Consider the following 20,264-nt stretch of genomic DNA (forward strand, 5'->3'; position numbering starts at 1 on the left):
CCTCATCACTAGAAGGGCAGCGGATGCGTGAGAGGCACGGAGCAGCTGGAGACAGGCCAGTGTCCAGAAGCAGGATAGAGGCATTCTGGCACTGCACCAGAGGCAATAAACACTCAGCAGGGCTCCTTCCTCCAGCAGAGACCTGCAGGACCACAGCTAAAATGCTCGGGAACCAAGCTGGTGAGTCTGCACTGGGCTTCACCATATGGACTTTCCAGCCCAAACCTCCGGTAGTTTCATGGATTCTGCTTTGTGCTCCACTGCACAAGGTAAACATGCCCTCAGATTTCCAACTGTTCAGTGGTAACACTTCTGTATCACACTGGGATAAGTTGATGACACATTTATTAACATCCGTAAGATTCAATGCATGGATGATGACTACAATCTAAGCACAGAGGCCAGTGCCTGATGGTTCAAAGCAAGCAAGTTTGACAGCTCCTGAATTCTGCCACTGCCCTACTGGGAAGAACACTGTGACTGTCCCCAGACTGGTCAGCATAACAAGTGCTACCTTTGGGTTTCACACTTACATGTGTCTTATGTCTGGCCTGAGGACAACCTCGAGCATAAAAGTCAGGACCAAGTAAAATGAGAGTTGTAGCACTCAACTACAAAGTGATGCCTGGTGGAATTTAATTTGGGTTTCAAATTAAAACTCACTGAAGTGAAATGTCTGTATGAGGCTCTCCACAGGCAGGTTCATAAGCAGCATGCGTGCTACAGGCAGGAATCATAATAGTAGACAACCTCCTGGAAATCTCTGTATATGGTGTAGAAAACTGCTGCTTTTTACATTTAAAATTAACACTGGAGTTAACACATAGAAAGAGAAATTGAAAGAAATAATATCTTCCTGAATGTTTAATTAATGACAATTGCCAGAAAAGCTCTTCTTTTGCCAATAACAAATGGATGTCTATGGCAGTTATTTCTCATTTTAAATATCTAATCTGATATTATATTTCATCTCAAAGAACTAAATGAGAAAAGATGCTGTAATCTAATCATACCACAATCCAGGTGACATCTGTACTAGGCAGAATACTGTTGTTATTCTGCTGTCTAGTTGCTGTTGCTGAGAATGATGAAGTAGCGAAATTACATTTTCCCATTATTATTTCCAGACACTCTCTGGCAATGGTTTGTTGACTCTAATAAAGCTTCAGACAAAGCTGTCAGCAGAGGAAATGGCAGAGGGGGAGCAAGGAACAGCCTTCACAGTAATACATGAATCTAAAATCTCTGTGATAGGTTGTGCATTTTCTGATAAAATGTAACGTGTGTTTCAGAATATATCACAAAGCTGCAGCTGAATTCTAGAGGAATAAATGTATTCTATCAAGTCATGTTGCTTAAGACTTTGGCAAACATAAACATATTATGAGGGATTAAAAAGCCAGAAGCCTTACCTGCTATAGTATTGAGGAACATCAAGTATTCAAAGTTGGATATCTCCCGTCTCTGCCAGCGCTGAGTCATGTTGGAGGATTTATAAAGTTGTCGGGGTGTGGCCAAAGAGATTCTCCTAGGAAATACATTTAAAGAATGATTTTTTAAGAGTCTCATTAATTGTTAAGATGCAGGGCAACATTTTTAGTGTGATAAATTTCAAATCATCTGAGAGGCCTTTTTATTTCATTTAATGAAGTCAATAAGACACTATTACCCTTGTTTCAAAAATGTCTAAAATTAGGAACTATATTTTATCTCTATTACAGCATTGCAATAAATCAGAATAATGTATTTTATGGTTTATTTTATTCTGAATCTGGTTAAAAGACTGGGATAAAAAGAAACTGCAGACCTCCTGGTGCCAGGCTTGTCCAGAAGGAATAAGAGAAGAATATAATTTCCCTGCTTTAAAAGGATATATTGAGAAAAGTTCATTAATGTGAGTGAGTGGTAGATTAAAGTGACATGCACTTCCATCACAGGTTGACTATATTTATTACACAATTTGTGCACCTCCTCTATGGTCAACTACTCATGATTCTTTCCTATATCCCAGTAAGCTTGAAGATTTCTATTTATAGCCTGGTTTCTGAAAGAAACAAATTTTACTCAGTTATCTGCTCACATTTTCATCTCCCTGTCTCTTCATAATGACTTCTAAGTCACATTTAATTCAAATTTGGAAGAGGAGCAGAAGTATCTATGATACTAAATTTCCACACTTTTTTTTTTTTTTGAAACCTACATGGTTGAATAAGGGGGAAAGAATCAAACTACATGCCAAGGAAGAGAAAAGCAGAAAATATCAACTCTTCTATATTCAATTTGACAACATCACAATAAACAAATAGCATGCAGCAAATCTTAAATTAACCATTGTATATACTGTCCCTGGTTGGTAAAATATAGGGGACTAGAGTCAGTCTAGACTAACGCATTAAAGAAAAAAATCTGCAACAAGCAGAAGCAGTCTCATTGTTCAAAACTCATTTCTAGAGAAAATAGCTCTTGCCTAAAAAAGAAAGACAAGTAAATCTTTAAAAAGAAAATAAATTCATCTCCTCAGATACCTTTTTAAAAATAAATTTTGATCTTAGGAATGTGTAAAAATAGAGAAATGTTTATACCTGTTAAGAACAGGTATAACAACAATAAAAAGGACAATTCCTAATGGGTAAATTCAGTGAATTTGAAGAATGTATGTAGTAGTATTTACACAGCTTATCAAGACTAAAAAGGGACACCTAATGCTTCAGCTTTCAGTTGCACCCTGGGCAAAAGTGTGTGTTATTTCTAGACTCTGGAAGCTGAGTAACTTCTTAAAACTTTGTCATATACAAGGTGTCAAACTGGGCAATGTTTACAAAAATGCAAACCATCTTACTTCTAAAGATAAATGCATATACTTCTGGAGATGCACTAAACTTTTTCCAGAGAAAGGATGAGTGAGTATTGGCATGTGACTGGAGCGTATTACAGTTACTACAATTATTTGTCTAAATTGCCAGTGTTTAAGTTGTCAACGTCTGCCGTATTTCAGTTTCCAAAACTGGGCATGCAAAAATGACCATGCAAGTACATTTACACAAATATCAGTATGTTAGGTCTTGCCAGTTTGGCTAGTCTTATTTTACAGTAGACTATAGGATACCAAAGGTAAATACAATTTAGCAGTACACAGGAGACAATGCAAAATATTTCAAAATTGTTTCTATAATGCTTATGAAACAATTTATCTAAAGAAATATCCAAATGTAATCATACTTAATATTGCATTTCATAGAATAACTATTTTTACAGTCCAACTCTCAAAGACATATATTTTCCAGTAAATTCCGATTAATGCTACATACAAATTAATAAACACAGAAAATAAAAATACTAAAAAAGATCATTAAATTTACAAAGCATTTTGTCACAGACTTTCTGTTCCTCCCATGACAAAACAACATTTATGTATTGGCTTAGTAGCTGCTTTCAGACTTTATTCACAATCTCCTAGGGGGTCTCAAAAATCTATAAACTGTCAAGTGCTGGACTTTGCATTTGAATGCCTGATTTGAGTGAACTCTACAGAAAATCAAAATATACTAAAAACATCCTTATTTACTCCATATCTACAGCGTTTGAAAGATTCACATTCTTTTCAGCAGAGACTTGAAGAAATTATGCACAATAAATTGGTTCCACACCTGCTTGTTTCAACTAAGACAGGAAGACCCACTGTTTTCTGTTTTGCTAAAACCACCCAACTTTGATCAAACCATTTCTTTCTTCAATATGCCATCACCAATATGAAGATGCACATATGAATCTGCTCCCTTTGCTTCTAGAGAACTACAAAATATCTACTCAAAATGGGAACTGCAGAAGACTCTGATGTACAACAGAATGATCCAACTCTTCAATTTTTATACATTTAAATGTATTTAGAAAACAATTCATGTCATTTTGGTGAAGGAAGGGATGCTATATATTTCATATGTGGAATATGACACACCTCCTTTCAGAGTTACATTTAATTTAGTTAGATACAATGCAATGTCATACAAAAAATATTTAAGTATCTTGCACCTGCATGATATGTGTTGTGTTGCTCTGGTTCAGAGTTTAAAAAAAAAATAAAGACTTCTGAAAGTAATTTCCCAAGGAAAGGCAAGAAACTCATCGTGTTCATTTTAATCAAAGTTCTAAGAAGGGTTTTATACTTTCATGGCATAATTGTTAGTTTTTCTATCTCTCTCCCTTCACAAAACTCAGCCTCTGCAATCAGCTGTATTGAGATCTGGAAATCCATCACCAAGCTGCTGACATGGCAGAGCTGAGCTGATGTTGAATATAGTTACTGTAACAGCCAAAATACTTTTTTTTTTCCAGAAAAAAATTAATTTTAATTTCTTGATTTTATTAACTGAAGATATTGTTTTCTCTAATGCATTAATACCCCACAGAATTTCAGGGGAAGGTGTCAGTATCTTTAGAGGCAAAGATACTGTAACTTTTACCAATTCTTTGATCTCTGTAGGCTATGAAACCATCAGGCAGCACACAGCTGATTTCTGAGCTGTGATGTTGCCCTCAATAAAAAGACATCAGTAATGTGTGTGTCCCCTCTAACACCTGAGGGGTTAGAACCATAAAAAATAGTCTGATAATACCATGCTAAAAAAGTAGATATTATTCTACCTATGTAGAAACATATGGAGCTGCAGAAGTTAAAAGATACAGCATTGTTTGCCCAGTTGTATCATTTGGCAAAGTCATAAGGAAACTACAACCAATGCAACATGTTTCAGGAACAGTGAAAATACATTTATCAAAGACAGACTAATTTGATTACCAAATCAGTCTGAACTCTTCAACATGTGACGTATTTTAAAGATGTGATTACTTCTTTGTAACACTAAGCACAGGCCTGAACTCTGTTGAATCAAAGCATTAAACAAGCTGCTTAGAAAGGCAGCAAAGAGGCAAACTGAAGACTTGCTCTGAACAGCAGGTCTGCAAAGTCTTAGGAAGTCATAATGGTTCACCTGCTTCTAATCCTTTGAGCTATTACATCATAAATATTTCTATTTACTTCTACTTCCTTTCACCTTTCTTAATTCCAGGATTTCACCAGGAAAACACAAATACACCTAAAAGCCATGTACTGCATTAAAAGTAATTTACTTTTTGGAATGTTTCCATCATGAATGCAAGCCTTTATGATACTGTAATTAACTCAAGGTGACATTTATCATAGTATCAGAGAGGAAATATTACTTGCATAAATAGAACTAATGAACTTGAGCAAAACAACCAGAAAGGTCTTCTTTTGGTTCTTCTTAAGGTACAACTTATTCTGGAAAATTGTGATGATTAAAAAAAGGATAATGCTTTACTCAGTATAGCAGCTCCTTTTGGTTACTCAGCATAATTTTTGCCTTATTTTAGTTATACAAATAAGCATAATTTTAAAAACTAGCATTCCAGAGCCAACATATTCATAGGAAGGAAAACTATATTCTAACATCAACAAAAGATTGAGTACAGAGCAGTCATAGAGCCAGATTTCCCCTCAGTTATTCCACTGCAATCCTACTGAAGACAATAAGGGAATGTAGACAGGGAAAATAAGAAAAAAGAAGCATGATTATGGAGTCCTTATTGTGCATAAATCATACCCTGATTACACACAAAAAAAAAAAAAAAGAAAAAAAAGAAAAAAGAAAAATAACTTCACTACCATATGCCAGATATATTCTGAAGGCTAGCAAGCCCATTTTCGATTCAAATCGAACTTTAATCAAAAAGGTATGGAAATAACTGCATATTATATTGAAGCTGAAACTCTTCTAAATAATTATATATCAACAAACTTTTTCAGACAATTATTCACTGAATAATGCACAAAGGATATGAATTTCAAAAGTAAAAAATGTCACTGTAAATATGAAATTCTGATTGAGAAATTTGCATTTTGTTTGTGCTAGAACATGTGGCCATTTCTATTTCAGAAAAGAATACTATTACTTTCCATTTAGAGACAGCATTTCCTTTAACTTTAGTATATGGAAGAACAATGCAAATATTAACAAGATGCGCCTTCCAAATAAATGCCCCAACTTTGCCTTGATCTCACTGAAAACTTGAGAAATTTGGCAGTTTGCCTAAAGACTTCAGCACATTCAGGAGATCAAGCCTTAGGACTCTTGGTCTCATGACAGGGAATGATGTTCATCTGGGAATGAAACAGTTCTCCAATTCTACAAATGCTTTGACATTTCAGAGTATTTTCACATTTTGCACAGGAATAAAACAAGGACAATGTGAAGTTTTAGTTTGTAGGAAATGACTTAGAGAAATACACATTCCAGGCACTACATTGATGATTATGTCACTGGCTTTTTGGGCAAATCAAGCCAAATGGGGGTCTGAGCCCAAAGCACCATATTTTGTTAATATCATGCTGTTTCCTCACTCCTTCTTATTTCTTTATTTTTGTCTCATTTTGACCAGAAGTTAATCCTGAACTAAAAAGCAAACAATAAAAATGTTCCCCCTCCAACACAGTGAAATACAGATGAAGATCATCCCACTTATCCCTGAAACAGTAATACTTTTATTATATAAGATCTGACAACTTCCAGTCTTATTTCTGGTCATAGGCTGATTTGATGTTAACGTTGATAAGGGAATAAAAAAGTAGTTGTCCATAGTATGTGAAAATCTCTAAAACCCAATCTTAATTGTTCTTTCAAAAATATATATGCTCCTCAATTTTGGAAAGAAAAGAAGAAGAAGAAGAATTCATTATACTAATGAAGGGAAGAAATTTGGAAATTGCAAAGTTGCCACTACACTGATAAGAAATGAAGTAAAATCCCACATATTCATATATATAAAATAATTTACATTCAGCAAACACAAAAACTAGTCAAGTTCAGTTTCACATCATGCATAACAATCACAGCAAGGATGAACATTTGATTATACATTTATAAAACCTGACTGGAAACCATAATTTGAAGAGATAAGGTGTAAGTATTTTCAATGGAAGGTGCTAATTTCCTGTAATTGAAAAAGAAAAAATCTAATTATCTAATTTACAATACTTTTACTTCCATTCCATTAGGCCATATAGTAAGAAATAAACTAACCTTAAGAAAAAATAAAAACTAGAGTTTCTTAACAGAAATAATTAGCACTGACATTTATAAAATAATCAAGTGTATAATATAATAAACACAAAATATAAAACCTGTATTTAATAAATTACCTGGCTTGTGGCAAACCATAGCTGGTTCCTACTCCAACCCGTGGTAAGCTGTACACAACTTTTTTCACTGTTGCTTGGTCAGGAAAATTAAACATAACAGAAGCTAAATGAGGAAAGGAAAATATGTACCAGTAAGACATTTGCAGAAATCTGTTTCTTCACCTGCATATATTTTTTAAATGCTCAAGTTTTTATCTGGGGAGAGAAGTCAGCTCCACTTTTATCCTCCTGGGGATCCAAGGTACAACAGAAATTCCTGACTTTCTTCACACCTATGTATAATTACCTGGTTAACATTTTAGCATTAAGTCTCCCATTTTACAGAAGACCTGAGTGTTGTTTACTTCAGAGGAACAGAACTTTATTATTAACCCATGAAATGAGAAGCTGTTATTTGCTCTTCTAACTAGTGCCTTAAAACAGCCAAGAACAAGGAATTGTTTAATTTCCTCTCCAGCTGAAATCAAAACTTACATCAGAGGGTAAAAGACCACTGTACACCTCACCAGCCAGTGAACTGTGATTCAGAGTAGCACATACAGAAAACCGAGTGGATCCATTCCTTGCTCTGGCACTTTTTAACTTAATTCATTTTATAATTAGGAAATGAAATATCTTTTTATATATTCCACTAAAATATTTACAGACAATTGAGGAGCAGGTGGGACAATAGAAAAAGCAAATTTCCTATCCAACATTTGAAGAATTTACTAATTGCAATGATGTGGTTCTTTAAATAAATTGCACTGCTGCACAGAAAGCAGTGAGAGTGATTTATGTGTTGATTTTAATAAAATTTGCACTGAATACATACAAATGGAAGCATTATAGAACAGACATAAGCACTGTATCAAAGGAAGCACAGAGTTTTAATTTTAAGATTAATAAATAAAACACCAAATAATCACTAGCACAATTTTAGGGAACAAATATAAACTGTGACCTACTTCTGTTTGCCATAAACACTTCCAAAGCTGTGTTCTGGAGAAGATAACGTCTTGAAAAAACAGCTCGAATCTCACTGAACATCCATTTTCCATGAAGCCCTTCAGTATAGGCAAGGACCTTTAAAGAAAATCAAGGTGACAGTTATTAGCAAGAATTTTTTGATAAAACATTGTATAAGAACAGAGGAAATTTTACCCATTCAATTAAGTTAATAATGTCTCTTTAACAGTTAAAAACAGTGACTTAAAATGAACTTGAATGTTTTTAAGAAATGCAAAAAAAGAAGTACCTACAGTTAAAATAATATCAGTAATTATGGTAACCTGATACTCCTAAGATCTATTTCTCATACATCACATCAAATTAATTTCCTCAAAAACACCAAAAACCCAATCTCTACAAACACGTACAGGGAAACAGACACACTTGAAATTATGCTTAGCTGTATCTTCTTACAACAGCATGTATGACACAGTTGTCAGTTATCTATCAGATACCAGATTTACTTCTGAGACTGCCTTGTGCAAATACAAGCAAAATAATATAACTTGCTATTCACATCCATTTCAGGGTCATAAATTACAAGTCCTCTCGTTCTATTAAAAAGTAGAAAAATTAGCAAAATCAGTATGTCACCAGAATAATTTTTCTGAAGTTAAATACATAAAATATCCGAAACCATGGACAAAATTTAGCAAATTTAATTTTCATTTTAAAATTAATGTGAAAATATTTTAAAATAAATTAGCTAAAAATTAGCACAGCTTTTCCCATTTTAAATTTTCTCAATAGACTGTATTAACATAAGACTAGATAGTAATATTGAGTATTTTTTCACTTTTCTTTCGGTGTTCTGGATGTTCAAAAAAGACAAAAAAGACACAATTTCATTAGTTGTCATTTTTATTAACTTGTCTCATCTGTATCATGCACTGTAGAACAATTCCAATCATTTTCATCAGCTGGCAGGCTCTCTTCAACCCTGCACCTCTGCTTAGACTGAATTTCTCTGCTCTCCATTAGGTGCACAAAAACTGTTGTACACTAGCTCACAGTGCCTTACTCATTCATCTGAGGTCTTTACTTTCCCTGATTGTGACCTCCCCCAGCTTCTGAACAGAAAAATGTTAGGGGGACCATATGCTGCTGCTGTCAGTGATCCTTCATGCTTGAGAAAATGGGAATTGTATTTCTTCAATCTTTTCACTGATGTGGCTTCAAGTTAGTAACACCTTTCCATATATGAAAAAGCTAATATCAGTTTGTGTGCTTGGTGTACGTTTTTCTCATAACCATGATGAGTCTATTTCAGAGAGGATGTTAATAACAGCAACAACACAAAACTGTTTCAGCACATGGAAGAGCATTCAGATGTTAGTTGTCCTTGATAGAGACTGGTTTGAGGAACACAGCATTCCCCCTGTACTGCTTACATCACAGTGAGCTACCGACAGAACTCTTAGACCAACATTGTGGCTGATGACACTGTTTTATTCACCTCAGCTTTCCACACTAGTTAAACACAGCTTGGGAGAAAGGAAGGATCTTGATTCTTTGGAGATCACCCAGACATGTGCAAAATACTATAGGCTCCCCCCATTCAGTCAGAGGTCAGCTGTGGAGTAATGCTACCTCATGCACTAAATTGTTGCAATGGTTAAGCATCATCTATTTCTATTGAACTATGATAGATCTTCTGACACTTTTGTCTGTGAGCTTTCTAGTATCAGGTAACTCTTCCTTGTGTTGGTAATTACAGACTGGATCCACTTACTGCTTAGTCTTCTCTTTGATAAACTAGATAAACTAAATTTTCCTTGATTTTCTTTCATTGAAATCAGATGCTAGGATACCACTGGTATCACGTACGTGAAATTCAGGTGGATAAGAACAATGGCTCTGAAGATTTAAGCACTCTCCTTCTTTGAATGCATTCTGCTGCTGTCTGATACATAATTTTTGTAAATACACAGGTTTTAAATGAAAGAGAAGAAAGTCTGAGGAAATCACTCACATTTAAAAAACAAAAATATGAGAACAGTCTCTTGGAGGAAGGAGTTTGAAATGTTTGAAATATTTTTTTGTAAAGAGAAATGTTTCCTATTAACCATATTCTATACATTAGCATAGTAGAGGGTTCACAATAATACATTATCTATATATATATATTATATATTTATTGATATATACCACATAGTTATTATAGATCAACACTAAAAGCACATTGCATACCAATCATACACTACTTGCCTTCTACTTCCTCCTCTTTTTTAATTAAGTATAAAGCAATTTCAACTACATTCAACCCAGTATTAAATGAATGACATATGATAGCAATCCAGTAAAACAGTAGAATAGAATAGGAAATCAGAGGAAAGAAAGGAGTCTATAATTCAATTAATGTCCTCAATTACACTCTTCTTAACTGTCTATTAGTCCTACAAGTATCAGATTATCTGGCCATTATCAAATTATCTGAATTATTTCAGTATTTCTGTTGTAATGTTTTCCTGTCCAAGATATACTACCCATTTTTGCCATCCCCCATAACATTCATCTTACACAATTTTCTTGTGATGCATTAAACCTCCCATTATTAGATAACTACAATTTACAGCAGATATTACTGACATTGTAGCAGGATTCTTTCTTATTGCTGTTATAACAGCCAATTCAAAGTAATTTTATTTTTCTGCATTTGACCCCTTTAAAAGACTTATACACCCTTTTTCCCTTCCAGTATGATTTTTAGCTTTTCACTTAATCATAGAACATCAATGTCTATTTTACATATTTTACAGACTGCATATATTGTATCTTTCATTATTCATAAAAATATGGAAATAACCATTTCACTATGCTAATATACTGAAACTATGTTACTAAGTTATCTGAAGGCAAAATTTCCATTAATTCCAACACTTTGTTGTTTATACTTAAAGTCAGTACTCCTTATTTTGATAGTTTTATGAGTTTTTGTCCTGAAAACATTCATGAAGTCTTCCTGCTTAGGCATGTTTTAATAGTTGAAAAATCATGACTAAGCCCAGAATTCTAGATACATTGCAGATAAGCTGGTTTTATTAAAATAAAAACGACCAGCCAATGCCTACATTTGAACTAAGCACACTTTTCAATTTTAGTATCATTTGCAGGTGCTTGGTTTAAAACTCATTTCTCCTTAGAAAACCTTTTCACTTAGGAATACGTTTGTGTTTTAAAAATACCAATTTGCTAGAATACATTGCAGCAAGATGAAGCTCTCACCTAACAAAGAAATGAGAAGTCTCTAAAACTCAAGGTTCTGTACTATGGAAATACATCTGTTGGTGACACTTATTTAGATTAGGTTAGTAAAGCAGCAGGGGATGCAGATGGAAAGCTCTACAGAAAAGAAGCAGAGCCATTACCAAAGTGCTTTCCTATTTGGATCAGATATGAAGGCTCCATTATTTTAATTTTATTTCTGATGTAATCAAGATCTTTTTTTTTTTCCTTTCAATTAAGCATCAATGCATTTCTAATTATAAACATTCTTCAGTAGTTATTCAATTATTGATAATGAATTGTTAATTAACAGCTGGAATTCTGCACTAACCAGAAGACCTGAAATACTAGTGTCCATTTTGTTTGAATCCCTGGTAGATTATCTTCACGCACGGAACACTTAAGTAGTGAGGCTCATTTTTGTTGCTTTATACTATTTTTTAGTAACTCATAACACCAGACACAGCATACAAAAGGATATTCTGGTCATTTTCTTTTGATTATTGTTAGTGGAATTGAAGTAATCACAAAATCAGGCACTATAAAGAAATCAAGGAAAAAAGCCTGTACAATACTATTAATTCTCAGCCACTAACTATTCAGTAAGAATGATCACTTTTGCTATCGCAAAGAATTTTTACAGATTTCCTTTTTTTTAAATAGCTCTTTGGAGTGATTCATTAATGACTATGTATGTGAACTGAATCCACTGTTTTCAGTGGAAGTTCACAACTTGTCCTTTGAAACCACATTTCTAATTCAGGCTATTTTAATTCTAACCTGATTTCTCAATGAAAGTGTTGATTGATACCTGTAACATTTTTCAAATTTTGTTTATATCTAGTGTAAAAGGCATGTATCATTAGCATGTAATATGTTTGTCTTTTTGTGAGTTTGATGAGTGGTGAAAAAAAAAAAGAAAAAACTTTTCCTAATATCTAGTCTGAATTTCCCTTGTCTCAGCTTAAGGACATTTCCTCTGGTCCTCACACTGTAGGCATGGTAGAAAAGACTGACCCACGCCTATTACACCCTCCTTTCAGGGAGTCGTAGAGAGTGGCAAGGTTCCCCCTGACTCTCCTTTACTCCAGGCTAAACATTCCCAGTTCCCTCAGCTGTTTCCCACAAGAAATGTTCTCTAGTCCTTTCACAAGCCCTGGTGCCTTTCACTGAACACGCTCCATGCTGGAGAAAACATGGAACACTTCACAAAAATGAATCACAGTGTTTGGTTGTTTCATCAGGATGCCATCTACAGCCAGCCACAGAAGTGTCGTTATGCACCTGGCCCACGTACAAAATAGGCATTTAGAAAATAACTTGGCATCACTGTACACTTTTAGAAGTCAGAAATGCATGAAATTAATTACTGAAAATCATTCTGTCAGGCATTTGGATTTCCCTTTTTCAAGAGTTGTCAAGCTTTGCAATTTGCAGCAAGGAAAAAGAGAAATTCTGAATGAGGTCCTCATGCACTAAGACAAATGGCTCCTATGAAAACATAGCAAACTTTCTTCTCCAGAACAATCTAACAACCCAGAGTTAACCATAGGTACATGGTACACGGCATGATTCCTTCACGTACTCTAAATACAGATTGAGATGACAGACATTGATGGCACGGAATCCCACTCCAAGGGTTTATGAAATACCACATTGAGTAAGCATTTATAATTCCAAAATATTTGATGAAATACTGAGTATGACCAACTTTTAGATTTAGCAGGAAAAACAAGTACACACTACAACAAGGGATATATCATGTCAACATAGACAAGTGTAAAAAGCAGTTATATTTATTAAGAAAATTCAAAATCAGGTAAGTTCAAATAACAAAACACCTTGTATTTTGTTTTCTAAAATGGTAATCAGAGAATGTAAAGAGACAGAAAGGACAATTCAAATTAATTTAATGTCCTAGTGTTTTATTGACTTACTACTTTTTTATACATTTAGGCAACTTTAAGAACATCTTCTTGCCCTCAAGTCCCATAATCATATTAAATACTTCCAAAATCTCACCAAAATACTATTATGATTTTTTCTTTGAACATTTTGGTCTAGTACAATGTTCTCTCTACATTAAGGTCTCTTTTCCCCTTCTAAATAACATGCCTCTGTGTAAAATGTTTCTTTATTTGTAAGCCTTAAAGCTTTCTTCCAAGTAGCTCCTGTAATGGTATGCTGTGCAGGATGAGCTGAGTATTATATGCTGTTATAATTTCTCAATTCACATAAGTTTTAAAATATTTTTTAGGATTTTTTTTTTTAAAATAAATATTGGCACTCCTGTTTCATTTTTCTCCTCCTCTTCAGGGATCTAAAAAATGCAGATATTATTTTTGTGGTTTTGGACTTTATTTCCCTGCCAAATATTCTCAGCTTATACTTCTACTTCCAATGTTTTTTTAAGTTTTCAAGAGGCCCCTTGTCTTGAAACATGAGGTTCTGTTCATCCAAACCTTTTCTAAATTTGATTTCTCTGGTCAGCATACCCACTTTGTTATCCAATAAAACAATGCCCACTCAGCTTAAAGCAACAGATGCTCTTATTCCCACATTCATTTGCAGCCATCTGAAAAATTATTTGAAGTTGGTCCACTTGAAGGCCATTTCCCTCTTTTCATAAGCAAAATGGTTTTGCATATTATGATTTTGTATTTTAGGCAAGAAATGTAAAGGATATTGGGATATTTTTGAGGAGTAGTTGCAGTAAAGTAATTAGAGTAAAAAACCAAACACTACTCCAATATCTTATGTATTCTAAATGGACCATTTCTAACACTGCATTTGTGAAACACCAATGCATAGTTTTAAATATAAGTGCAAACAAAATTCTGAATAATAATTATTTTATCATTAATTTTGATCCCTGTGCCTTTACACAGTTTTCTTTCTATGCAAAACAAAAATAGATTGTCAATTTAGGCAACTCCTGAAATGCCAGCTATAGACTGACATTCTTGGGAAGAACAGCATCAGAATGAGGTAGAAGATTTATACATGATCACCTTAGAAAAGTGGCAGAGGCCATTTTTAGGCTCTACTTTCAAACATATTCAGCAATTATTGTTTTAAGCAGAAGCTCCAATGATTTAAGAATTTTAAAGCCACAAATAAAGCTGGTGGTGCTGTCTAGGGCAACAGCACATGTGGAGAAGCCGAATATATTCTAGTGTCACATAAAGCCATATTAGAGACCAGCCCAGCTCAAAACACAGAAGTTGACGAAACAAAATAATGGGGCAAAATCGCACAATTAGTTCTGGTAGCCACAGGACTGAAGAAGATTGTGTCAGTTACCTCACAAGGTTTAAAATGTTTTTTTGTTGACTTTGGCAACAATGGGATGCCAGACTCAAATCTAGTGAGAAATGTTAACAGAACTATGTTTCCATTTTCACTCTACTTTTCGTGCTCAAAGATCAATCCAAACTGGGGAGTGGTGATCTCAGACTCAAATTGCTCTGAGCAATTCTGCCCCAGCAGTGAAATGCAGTCAAATTAATTCAATTAGAACCACACAAATTACAGTTTAGTGGGCATGCCAAAAAAGACATAAAATTGATATGAGCAAAACCAGACTTTTTTTTTAAGGAATAAAAACAGAGAGCTTTTTTTTTTTTCCTCTTAAATGGTCCATTCTCCTCAACAAAAGTAAGGCAATTGAAAGAAAGAACTTTTAATATCTACAAATTCAGGGAGAACACAGTGTTAAAAATGCTTGTAAGTTGAAACCAAAGCAGGATGTTTATTCAATAAATAGTTCTTTGACAAAATTGCAGCATTATTAAACTTGTATTATTGGTGGATTTCACAGAATTTGTGAGAGTTTTAGCTGAGAAAAGTTGCAGAGAAGCAAAAAAACAGAAATAGCTTGAGGAATAAAGAATGTATGGTATCCCTAAATATGTGATGTGTTCTTTCCCAAGAATAAAGCCATCAAAAAATTCTCTGAGTGTTTTGATTAGTTGTTTTTTTTTTTCCCTAGAACTTGCATATATTTATTCAAAAGTGCAACGCAATAAATACTCAAATGTACCATATCACAAATTCTTAAAATTGCAATAACTGAAGTCATTATAATTGGTCTTAGGAAATGTGTAAATATTAGGGTTTTTTAAACATTACCCATTTCCTACCAAATGAAGGTAGAAAGACATGTCCCTCTTTTTATAGACATGAACTTAATGTCATACAGAAGATATGTGGAAGCATCTTGTATTTTAGCAGTTTCACATCTGATTTATTCAGTGTACAATGCACATGATTGAAGATCTATAAAAGTCAATAGAATATGGTTTTTTTTCCTGCTATCAGGCTTAATTTTTTTATGTTCCTAATATCTCTTTCTATATAAGATTGATCAAAAGCCAGTAATATTTTGTTTTAAACTTCATATACAAAAGCTTTTTCATTAGTCCTAATATTTAGGAATATAATCAGAGCACATTCTACTCCTGAAATTTTAGCAATAGATTTTAAATTAATTTTTATACACAAGAAGAAATATATTTCTTTTTTCAGTCATATATATTGTGCCACTACAATATCCTCACTGTCCCCAAAATTTCTACAATACAGTTTGTAACAGTCAAGCAAAATCCTCTAGAAATTCAAAATTCTACAGCTCAAAAAATCACAGAATCAGTCAGGTTGGAAGGGACCATAGTGGGTCTGCCCCAACCTGGGTCATCCCAAAGCATATGTCACAGGATTGCATTAGATGCTCAGCTGTGCCATGAAGTGTTGGGTCTGGAGCAGCAGTGACTCCTGAAATCAGTTTGCTTGGAGTCTGAATTTAGAGTAGATTCAGGGCTACTCCATGTTATGCCAACTTCTAAGATCCTCAAAGTACAATTACACAGCCTGTGAATAATGGTGACCATACATAAAAGTATCTTCATCTTCATAATATATTGCAATACCAACTGATCCTTTATTTATCCACCTACAAAGTGCTTAAGATGAGTTTGTTTTGCACTTCTGGAGAAGACAAGAAATTACAGCACTGGGAAAAGCCTAATCCACAGTTCCAATAGCAACCAAAATTCTGCTGTACAGTATTATATATGAAATGTTATCTAATATTACTAAGTCTGTGCAAGGAAAGAATAGCAAAGTTTTTTCTGAGAATTTTTACTCAGAGTGTTTGCAAACTGTGTGCTGTTGCTCAATAATTAATTATTTTATACTTTATACTTATTTTGCTTCGCTATTACAGGAAAAGTATTTATGCATTCCATACTTGCTTTAGAAAACATATTTTTGTCAGATACCATAACTACACACTGCTAAATAACTCCACAGAATATATAAAAACTACAAATATTGACATGTATCAAATATAAGCTGTGTATATAAACTACATAAATTACTTTTATATTTCTTTCAATAAATGGAGCCAGATTTACACTTATTTTTTATGCACATTCAGTATATTCTATGCCCCCTTTCCCATACCTAACCATCAACTTTTTTAATTTCAACAATTTAAATGTCAAATTTATAGATAATTAAAATATTTGGTGAGGTCTAATTCCACTCAAAAAATCTTCTTGAAAACTAGGAAGAATATTAAGAATAACTACTCAGCTGGCTACTAAAAATGGATTCTGGGGAACACATTTAGTCTTCCAACGTCTGCACAAAGCAAATTTGATATATATTTCCCTCCTCTTTGGACTTCTAGCCAAGGAATGCAAACCTGCATGTCATAAATTTGGGCATACTCACAGGCTTTCCTGTGGTGAACTCCAGGTTCCCAGTATGAAATTACTGCAACACCTGTCAGCATGTAGAGGTACTTTGTATGAATATGCCTCAGTTTTTACCCATTACAAGCTGCTCTGACACAGAAGGTATTTAAATTTTATGGACTACTGGGTACTATGCAACTATGAAAAAGTGAGCCAATCCCAGACAAAAAGGGTTCTCTCATATAGGCTCAATTAATTGCTTCTTAACTTCTATTTAATTAAAAAATAATAAAATGGGATTCAACTCAAGCTTCAGAAAGAGATTAGATATTACCATTTTTATTGATTATAACCACCAACTATTCAAATTCTTCTATTAAACTAGTCTTGTACCTTTTTTGTTTTGTTTTGTTTTTTGTTTTTCTTCCTGTGGGCAACAGGCTAATTACTTTAGAAGAAAATAAACCCTGTCAATTTGTACAGACAGATTGCTGCCTGTACTGTGATTGGTTCTATTTCTACTGCCATTAAGTCTGGATTTAATGCATACCATATTTCTTTTAAAGAATACAAGCACCCTATGTAAAAATCTACCTTTCACAGACTCAGTTTCCCAAGACGCATCTTTTTGCAACCAAGTATTCGAAATGCCATTGCTTGAAGCAGAAGCTGAGAGTACTGAGACTGTCCAGGAAGTGATCTCAGCACCTCAAAAATTTGCTTCACCTTCACTGAAAGCCAAGGAAGTCAGATATAAAGAGAAAAAAAAATAGAGTGTGGGGAAGGGTGAATTCAAAGCGAGGAAAATGAGTCATGTAAAAAAGTGTCTTAGCCCTTGAACATGAAATGCTGTCCAATGTAAATTAATATATAGGAAAATACACAGTGATCCTTGGTTTTACCATATTATTACAAAGTTCCTTCTTTTTAGAGTTTTTTTAATGCAAACACATTTGCAAGAAAAAAAGAAAATGGTAGAGAAGGATTGTAAATGTTTAATTAAATTAAGCAAACATTTTAATTTAACCGTTCAGAAGTTTACAGACATCTAATTCTCTTACTGTGCAAAAACAAAGTCTGAAAATTGTAATTCTAACCATTCTATGACTATTTTCTCCTGTTATGCATGAAACAAACTGTACAACTACAACAAAAAAACCCCATACAGTGGACACAAAGCTAGCTATAGAAGGACCCTCATTTTCTCAGTCAGAGAATCTACAGTGAAATATTTTCTCTTCTTTACTTACATTAAAGGGAATTAATGATGAAACCAAGCTAAGTCCCCACTCAACTTTGTAGTATAATGATGAATTACTCTTAGAGAGTACTCTTAGAGAGCAGTCTTCGAAAATCCAACACATGCCATTTGACTGTTCCAAAATAATCCCCACTCTGCTTTGACTTCTTTCTATGAACTGTAATACAAGGTCCAATAGACAGCCTCAGATGCATCTCAGGTCCAGTACATGCTTTTCAAACTTAATCAAGGGAATATAGAAATGTATATAAAAAGATGAAAGTGTCTTTGCCTTTATACATACTGAAGAAAAAAAAAAAAAAAAAAAAGCTAGGGGGAAAAAAGTGAGATCTTTCATAGGGGAAGGTTAAGTCTGATGCTAATGCTTATTTAAAATAGTGACAGTCTGAAGTAGTGAAGCCTTGCCGGGCTGCTTTAATTTCTCCCTGGAATAGCTCTCTCCCAACCTTCGGCAGCACATCAAAGTCTCTGGAGCTCAATTAAAATTGGATTATATTGAAATGCTCTATCTATGGAACTGTGTGCTCACTAACACTTTTCTTTCAGTAATACTCCAGATGACAGTTGCCCATCCCAATTTAAACAGTTGTCATAGAGACCATGAAGTAAAGCAGCAGTAACTAACAATACAAAGGAAAGGTAAGTGATAGGATTTCTGTGAATGAAGGGCTTGGTTTGCAGCAGCAGTGCTCATGCTGCAAGCAGATAAATGCAGAAAACATAAAGGCTGTAATACTCTCCTCACTCCTAAGAAGAAGGGCAAAGCAAGCAGAATAGTAAATATTTTCCTTTTTTCCCCCAGTAGCTAGTAGTGTTTTACATTCCAGCATGTTGTAGCTACCTAAAATATCCAGAATTAAATTACACACCCTAAGAAAAACAGCAGATAACCCTGGAGTCAATCGACAGCCACCAATTCATAAATTAAAGGCATCAAATTGCATTTTATAATTGCAGTAGGAAAAATAAGGTATTATCATTTTATATTCAAAAATTTTAGAGAAGATTCTTAAATTATACATGATGCACAAATCCTTTGTCTTTATCATAAAAATCTAAAGTAAAAATCTGATAAAAATCTGTAGGAAATTCATAGTCTGAACCCATCTGGTTAACACAGTGAATCCATGTGTAATGCTTTCAGATCATTACTCGTTTTAACTGTTTCATAATCTAACCATGTAGATTTTTGATGTACTGCACCAAAGCCTGACAATACCATTGGAAAACTCTAGCAGCTTCCAAAACTCCCAAAATAACATAAACAGCTTATGTTTCTGGCAGCACCAGACAGCAATGTATTTAACAGCATAGATTGCTGGTAATGATACTATTTTCTCATGTAGATGGCATGTTTCTGGCACTATAAACCCCTTAACCTTTCTTGTAATTGGCTTATTGAGAGTCCCAAGGTTGTTTTTTGTGCCATTGGGCTGATCACCATGGAAATGAACACTTATTGCTGTTTCACTGTGGTGCTCTATTTTTCTTCCAGGCCCTCCACAAGCATTCTCCCTGCTCTCCCGGGAAGGCAGCGTTAGGATTTTGAAGCAGCAACAAGGCAGAGTGCAAAGAGCGCAGGCCAAAGGGGAAGAAAACAAAAATGTGTCAGAAAATCTAAAAACCGCACAGATCAGAATTTGTCAAAACAAGGCCTTGGTTTAAACCAACAAGAAGGGCCCCCACAGCTTGGGCCTTGACAAAGCACGGCCTTTTTATTTTTTTTTTTCCCGCTTTATTTATTTATTTTTTTTTATTTTTAGCCCAGCTGTAGAAAACACCATCTAATGAACCTGTCTGGGGCTGCTGTCCCCATCCTGTCAGGCATGTCAGGAGATGACAAGCACTGGGGACAGCCCGCCGCCAGTCACAG

The 20,264-nt window shown here is 34.3% G+C and overlaps 1 protein-coding gene across 17 annotated transcripts in view; it reads right to left on the reverse strand.

Moving 5' to 3' along the window:
- Window positions 1-20,264, reverse strand: part of NBEA (neurobeachin) — a 450,877-nt gene that overhangs the window by 89,097 nt on the left and 341,516 nt on the right. For all 17 annotated transcript variants that reach the window (XM_085579109.1, XM_085579166.1, XM_085579149.1 and 14 more), the window contains 3 exons: window positions 8,164-8,281; window positions 7,217-7,319; window positions 1,413-1,528 (listed from right to left, as the gene is read on the reverse strand). In XM_085579109.1, the coding sequence (XP_085435235.1) occupies window positions 1,413-1,528; window positions 7,217-7,319; window positions 8,164-8,281 (337 nt within the window). The remainder of the gene's footprint in view (window positions 1-1,412; window positions 1,529-7,216; window positions 7,320-8,163; window positions 8,282-20,264) is intronic.

The sequence above is a fragment of the Lonchura striata genome, chromosome 1 (assembly GCF_050655825.1).
Source record: "Lonchura striata isolate lonStrDom1 chromosome 1, ASM5065582v1, whole genome shotgun sequence".
Classification (NCBI taxonomy): Eukaryota; Metazoa; Chordata; class Aves; order Passeriformes; family Estrildidae; genus Lonchura; species Lonchura striata.